Source organism: Citrus sinensis, chromosome 5, assembly GCF_022201045.2.
Source record: "Citrus sinensis cultivar Valencia sweet orange chromosome 5, DVS_A1.0, whole genome shotgun sequence".
NCBI lineage: Eukaryota > Viridiplantae > Streptophyta > Magnoliopsida > Sapindales > Rutaceae > Citrus > Citrus sinensis.
Genome location: NC_068560.1, coordinates 6254249 through 6262352, shown reverse-complemented (window position 1 = coordinate 6262352; position 8104 = coordinate 6254249). Strand labels below are relative to the sequence as shown.

Genomic DNA, 8104 nt, shown 5'->3' with positions numbered 1-8104 from the left:
ATATTCTTCCCTTACTAATGAAAATACACAATTCATTTTCTCCCTGAAAGCATTTTACTCTTATTTTTTCAATTTTCGTCTCTTTGTAATTTAAGTATCATTTGCTCATACATCATTTTTAAATAACTGCTTACACACAATTCCTTTAAATTATAATGTGCATTCCCCTCCAATTCCTAACAATCTCATATTTATGCAGTTTTGAGACAATATTTGAGGGGGGGGGGGGGGGGGGGGGGGGGGGGGAATTGAAAGCTAGCAGGAAAATTTTGTTTCGATGATTGTGATGTCATGGCCAAGGTGAGTTTAGAAATGTCAGCAAACGATTAGCATCATTGTCATAAATTTATAGATAATAATGGCAAAAAAATCTGGTTCATGAATCCACAATCTTGTATTCTGTCAATGCCTGCACATTCATTCTTCAAATAACTTGATGCCATGTGTTTGCTTATTTTTAGATAATTACTATTAGTAATCATGCTATAAAAACAATTCATTGTGAATATAACCAATCAACTATTTAGCAAATTTTATTTTTAAGAGGGTGTGAATTTAAACGACAGTTCATTATATTTAGTAAATTTTCTGTTGTTACGTAGTGATAAATAAAAATTGGTTTTAAATTTGTATCTATATATTCCATAAATTTTATTCCTAAAAGTGAGGAAATTCTAAAAACAGTACATTGTGATTAGTAAATTTTGTTAAAATGATGTCACAATGCATATCTCAACTGGATATAATAATAAATAATTTTTATCTAAAATTTAGTTCGATTGGATTCCATTAATTTAGATTGGTTTGTTTAGTTTTCTTTATATTATTTATCAATTTCGTTTCTTTTTTTTTTCCAAAATCCAAACTCAATGAAAAACTAAACTGTATAGTTCATAAAATCTCAACCGAATCGAATTCTTAGTACTAGTTCATTTGAAAAATTAACTAGCTAGAGAGCACATGAATATTTGGAATGAAATTAAAGCACCTTGAAAACACGAGGAATTTGCTTAATCTGTGGATAAATGGGGCAAGAACAATACTGAGTACCAAAAAGATGACGTGGTCACGTAAGCTAAAAGGTTTCCGTGTGCCATATCCACAATGAAGGGAATGAAGGCAACTACTTCTTAAATAATTAAATTGAAAATTATCACTCCACTGTTTTGTCATATCTACGTTTAATTATAAAAAAATTTTAACTTGTTTTCTTCACTACTTCTATTTTCAAATTTGTATCAATTTACCGCTATACTACTAATACCATTAAAGAATCTAAAGAAAATAATTGTTTTACCCGAAAATTTATGAAAAGACTATTTTATCCTTTTAAAATTTTAAAAAATAATTTTTTCTTAATGGTCACTTTGTTTAGATTCTTTAATAGATTCTAATGGTGTTAGTGATAAATTAATTTATTAATTTATCTTTAAAAACATACGTAGTGCATAGAATAAGTCAAAAGCTTTTTTGTAATTGGATATCCACATAACAAAACAGAGATAATAGAAATATAATTTCCGTAATTAATTTCAACAAAGAATGACAGGTCATCAACATAAAACTTTCATATATTATCATCCCCCACCAACTTTTGGGAATCTTGTGTATGGCCTGCATTCTAGCTTTTTGCCTTCGTATCATATTCATACAATTAATTAACATTAATTCAAACATTGACCGACAATAACTCGAAAGTGAGTTAACTCAATGACTCAATAATTTTTTCAATTCAATTACTGCCAAAATCTCTCTCAATATCATCATCTTTTTCTGACTACACGGGAACTTATTATTAGCCCCTTTTTTTTGCCTAATTTTGGTACTTCCCCAAAGACTCATGATCCAAAGTGGAATCAATCTAACTCTTTCAACATGATGATGATGATGATGATGATGATGATCAACAAAAAAGCAAGAACACCCCATTAAAATTTCTCCAATTCCGGGACGATTTTCTTCCTCGGATGACACACACCGTGCTGCCACGTGTAACATCTGCTTGATAGCCCCTTCCATGAAAGTAGGTAAACCAACTCTGCTATCACAAACTTGCCTGAGCTTCTCTTCTTTGATCAATGGCATTGCCCAGTCTATGATTGAAGCCGGATCCCTAGCAGCATCGATGGGCTTCCTGCAACTTATAATCTCTAACAAGACAACCCCATAACTGAATACATCAACTTTCTTGCTCAGCTTGCTAGGGTTTGTGTAACCAGGATCCAAGTACCCAATAGTCCCAGCTGGTTGAACCATCGAAGACTCATCAGATTCTGAAACAGCAAGTCCAAAATCAGCCAACTTGGCATCCCACTTTGAATCAAACAGTATGTTCGTAGACTTTATATCTCTATGAATAATCATAGGATCATTTTCATGCAGACACTGGATCGCCCTGGAGATCTGCATGGCGATTTTTACGCGATTAGGCCACCCCAGCTGCGGAGTTGTAGCCGCAGCTGCATTATGTAACAAGTCATAAAGAGAGCCGTTAGGCATAAACTCCATGACCAAAAGCTTGTTGCTGTTACCATCAACTGACCCTGAGTTTCGACAGCTGGTTCCATGAAAGTTGACGACACAATAATTAGGGTTTCTCTTATTACTCTCTTGCAAAGATGATAACACACGTATTTCATTATTGAGCTTCTTTGAGTTGTCTTGCAAAACTTCAAAGCCATTAGTAGATGCTCTTTTAATGGCTAATATTTTATGATCACCATCAGTTTGATGATCTTCAAGAATGGCCTTGTAAACCGAACCATGGCTGCCTTTGCCAATGAGTCTTGATTGAGAGAAGCTTTCAGTTGCCTTCACAAGCTCTTCATAATCAAAATTTTCTGCCATTATTTTTTTTTCCCTGTTTGGCTAGCAAGAAAGTGGAGGGCAAATGGATGGTTCTAAAAAGATGAGATGGGATTTCAATAAGTACAGGGCAGGGCAAAAGCCGCTGGTGTTGAAGGCAGAGAATAAAGGGGCTTTGGGGAGGACAAAGATAAAGCAAAATAATGAAAGAATTATTGAGAAAAGCAAAAGGCGATCAAATAGAAAATTAAAGAAAGGGGTGTCCTTCATATTGAAAAGGAAAGGATCAAAGGATTCTGAGTATTGATGACTAGATGAGTAGTTGATGATGATTCTCCGCAAGCAGGCCGGATCTTGGGTACCACGCCACTTTTTCTCTCACTTTATCTTTTTTCTGATTTTTAATTAATCAAAGTTTTTAATTCTGTATAACTTTAAGTCATGATCTTTGCATATATGGTTGCATTTGTAAAAAGAACATTTGAGAAAATTTTTTATTTTATAAAAATAAAGGGATAAATAAAGTTTAAATTAATTTTTTAATTATTTTACTTTTTATAAATAAAGTTTAAGTAACAGTAAATCTATTTAAAAATTATTTGATCAGATCCTTGAAAACTCATTAAAAATATCCTTGTCGTGGAGGTTATTAGTTAAAATATCTTACATTATAATATATATAAATATAGAACATTGTGAGAAATAAATAAATAAACTTCAAAAATCTTTCTCAATGTTTTAAAGTTCCATTATTGTGCCCATGACGACCATAAAATTAATTTCATAAACTCTTATTTCTGGATTATATATGTGAAGAGGGAATAATATATAACGCATGTCTTTTTTTTTATTTCAAGTAATGGGCTTTGTTTTGTAAATACATCACACAGTATCACAGTACTGGATTTTATGCGGGTCTTGCACGTCATGAGAAGCGTGATGGGATACGTGTTAACATTAAGATTATGCAGCTCATAACACAATTCTATCAAGAGTAATGATACAGCCACAAACTCTTGTATAAATTTATTTTGTACAAACTGACGTGTCATTAAATTTATTGGTTGAATGAAAATATAAATTAATAAAAACAAATCATGTGGGTCAAGTGATATTTAATTCAACCAATCTTATCATGCCACATCAATTTGTACAAAATAAGTTTGTACAAGAGCTTGTGGCTGTATTATTACTCATTCCATCAATAAAAAGCTGGACACACCTCTATCACGTATGTATGTATGTATGTATGTATGTACGTACGTACGTATGTATGTATTGAAAAAATTTATTCTTATAAAGATATTATAATGTAATAGAGGTATAATACAAAAATTATTATCTTTACTTAATTATCCCTAATGCAAGTGATATAGAGATAAATTATGTCGTATATTAATATATTAATAAGCAAATCAAATTCAATGTATAGACATTAATAAATTAATTATTTTGTTGACCAATTATTAAGTGCCTATGCTGACCAATTAATACATACTCGTAAGTTGAAAGATATGGTTGCAACTTTAAAGAATAAATCATTGTCACAAGCAACTTTAGAAAGATATTTTATTTCATTTTAATTATTTACTGTAATATGGCATATGTTTTTGAAATATTATTACTATGTAGAGATAAGTTTATTAAAACGGGACTTACAAAAAATATAACTTATTACAATATAGAACTTATTTCTAATTATAACTGGTCCCAAGCTGTGACCGCAATTTTATTATTATGAAGAAGTTATTTCTATATAGAGTATTCTTATTTGAAGGTTTTACTGTATATATAAAATGAGGCATCTTCATTTTATTAAAATAAGAATATTTGTATTTTTTTTTTAATACGAGCATATTTTTAAACCATGAAATTTATTATATATATATATATATTGGCCATCTTGAGACGAGTGATGAATGTAAAATCTCTATGTATTTAGCTGCTCAAATCTCAATGACGTACAAATAAGGATATGGTAGTTAAAATGAAATTAAAAAAGAAAAAAGAGGCATTCTTTTTAGTAAGGCATTCTTTGACATAGACATTTGCCTTTCTTTCACACCAGGCCCGAAAACTCTTTCATCATATTCTGATATTTTGGTCTTTAGATGTTTCATTTAATATGTTTTATCGCGCACTAAAATCGGTGTTTATTTTTCCCTGTAATATATAAATACCTGCGAAATTTACCCTTAGGATTAATAATCCATGCGACAAAATAAAGAAATTAAGCAAAAAGAAAATGAAGCATTACTGTACGTGTAATAAGACGTCACTTTATTTATATACATTTTTTTAAGTGAAAAATTTATTTAATTTAGTCATGCAGTTTGAGCTGATTACTAAGTTAGTTTGTGTATTTTAAAAAATTATTCCAATACCCTATTATAACTTTTGTAGATATGTATTTGACTTTTCAAAGGTAAAATAGTACTTTTCTCTTATGTATTATGTATCTTAAAATTCAAATTAATCTTACATGTAGATTTTAAAGGAAATAAATATAGAACAATGACCTTTTAATTTAAAAATATGACAACTAAGTAATTAACCCAAGTTGTATAGAAAAAAGGATCATTTTATCCCATATTATCAAGATAATTCATACTTGCAAAATCCATTGAGCTCAACATCATATATAAGCGTATTGGTATATTTTCACTTACGTATATACATTTTCTACATGTTGACTTTTTTGTTTTTTGAAAAGAAAGTACGTCTTTCATTACTTAAGAAGCGAGTAAACACAGAACATCAACTAGAATTTCATCCAACCATACAAATGAGTCAAGTTCCCTTAAAGCTAACTTGGCCACAGATTGAGCTACAATGTTACAACTTCTAGGTACATGTTGAGCTTTGAAATTTTGAAAACTCTTCTTGGTTTCCAAAAATGTCGAAGATCACCCAAAAAGTTTCAGTCAGTGTGCCCATTTTATTGTTGATTAGCTCTATAACACCCTTCGAGTCGGACTCTAAGTCCACAGAGACTGCCTCACCCTTGTGAGCCACCTACAATCCCCATAGAGCAGCACTTGCTTCTGCCCTCTCCACATTCCCATCATTTTTCTCAATTTTGACAGCAGATGCAATGACTTCTCCTCTTGAGTTTCTGATTACAACTCCCAGCCTAGCTAACAAATTTTCCTTATCCATTGTAGCATCCACATTAATTTTCACCCATCCGTCTCCTGATGGACACCACTGTTGATGTTTTGTAATAGCCTTCTTAGCACAAAAATTCAACTCTGGTGTTCTAATTCTTTTGATAGAATTAGCCACAGAAAATGCTCTGGCTACCAACCTCACTGAATCCTCATTGATTCCTTCAAACAATATTTTGTTTCTGGCATTCCATATCACCTAAAATAGATAAGCAACTAAGTCACCATTTAACACCCTTTGCTGCTGGTGCAAAGATTAGATAATGCTGATTACATTCGAAGACATTTCTCTTTGAACTGGCTTACCAAAAGGGGAATTTTGCCAAACTTTCCTTGCTATCTTGCAATCCAAAAGAGCATGGCCGATACTCTCCATTTGGTTTTTGTATATTTGGCACTTTGCCTCTTGCACTACCTTTTTTCTTCCATATATTTTCAATAGTGGGTAGCAAATCCTTAGCTGCTCTCCATAGGAAGACTTTTACTTTCTCAAAGATTGCTAGCTTCCAAATATAGTTCCAATGGCTTGAATGAGAATTTGAGCAGCTTGGGAAATCCGGGTGTTTTTGTTTTAGAGCTACCTGATACCCAGTCTTCACTAAATACTGCCCTCTTTGAACATAATGCCAAATCAGCTTAACATCATTTTGTTTTCTTGGTAGAGGAATTTGCACAATTGCATCAGCATCCTCCTTGCCAAAATGTTGGTATATTAATTCCTCCTTCCACTGGTTGTCTCCATTAGTTATCTCAGCAACAAGAGTTCCTTTTGGCAAGCTCGGAGAAGTTGTTGGTTTAAAATTCGTAGGTCTAGGAATCTAGTTGTTGTCTATTACCTACTCTACATCTACAGCCCTTTACCAGCACTTATCTTCCCCATATGATGCTTCTCCAGATGTATGAAGGCTTTGATCCCAAACTAGCCTCTATAAAGTTTAAGTACTTAAAATACCTAGCTTTTAAGATTTTGGCCACCAAAGAATCTGGAGCTTGCATAAGTCTCCAACCGTGCTTGGCAACAAGGGCTTGGTTGAAACATGATAGATCTTTGAAGCCCAAACCTCCTCTAATCTTTGCTTGACTTAGATTTTCCAATCTTGTCCAGTGAATGTTTCATTTTTCCTCTGTTGAGCCCCACCAGAACTTTGCTATAGCCCTCTGCAAATCATCACATAACCCCAATCAAATTTTGAAAACACTCATGGCATAAGTTATGATAGATTGAGCCACAACTTTAATGAGTATCTCATTTCCGCTACTTGAAAAAAAAACATGTGCTGCCAGCTGGAAATCTTGCTTAAAACCTTGAGCCTTATCTCATTAAAGAAGCTCTTCGTCATTCTCCCTATCATTGATGGTAGGCCAAGATACTTTTCATAGTTGGAAACAACTTTAAGCTGAAAAATCTGCTTTATAGTTGATGCATACTCCGGTTTTGTACCACTACTAAAAACATTGATGATTTCTCCAGGTTGAAGATCTATCCAGAGGCTCTGTCATAACATTCAAAAAGCTTTTTTAAGTTCGTGCAATCTTCCACGGTAGCTCTAGTGAAAATTAGGCTGTCATCCGCAAATAAAAGATGGGAAATAGATAGGTTTCTCCTAAACTAGAGGCCATGAATAAGCTTTTGATGCTCCACTTGTCTGATACGGTTTGAGAACACTTCAGCACACATAATAAAGAGGTAAGGTGAGACTGGACAACCCTATATAAGCCCCCGTTATGGATAAAACAGCCATTTTGCTATCCCATTAACAATGACAGAAAAGGAGACTGTAGCGACACAATTCATAATTAACTCTACCCATCTACATGAAAACCTCATTCTCAATATAATGTGTTCAAGAAAAGAATATTCCACTCTGTCATAGGCTTTATTGACATCTAATTTAAGAACCACTAGCCCATGTTTTATCTTTTTGCTGTGTCTGATCTTGTGCAAGCATTCATACCTTATGATAGTGTTATCCGAGATTAATCTGTTTGGGATGAAAGCACTTTGGGTTGGGCATATAACATGATGAATATTTTTTAGCCTATTTGCTATTGATTTAGCTACAATTCTGTAGATGACATTGCAAAAACTTATAGATATGAAACCTGTCACTTTCAAAGGTCTAGCTACCTTA

The 8104-nt window shown here is 32.8% G+C and overlaps 1 protein-coding gene across 1 annotated transcript; it reads right to left on the bottom strand.

Moving 5' to 3' along the window:
• Positions 1-1550: 1550 nt before the first annotated feature.
• On the bottom strand, positions 1551-3200 carry LOC102609275 (serine/threonine-protein kinase-like protein At5g23170). The gene has a single exon (XM_006494297.4). It carries the CDS (start codon positions 2845-2847, stop codon positions 1708-1710), a length of 1140 nt encoding a protein of 379 aa, XP_006494360.2. The 5' UTR covers positions 2848-3200; the 3' UTR covers positions 1551-1707.
• Positions 3201-8104: the final 4904 nt, after the last annotated feature.

What these genes read in the sequence shown, in the direction of transcription:
- LOC102609275 (XM_006494297.4), bottom strand. Translation starts at nt 2,847, where the DNA reads ATGGCAGAAAATTTTGATTATGAAGAGCTTGTGAAGGCAACTGAAAGC.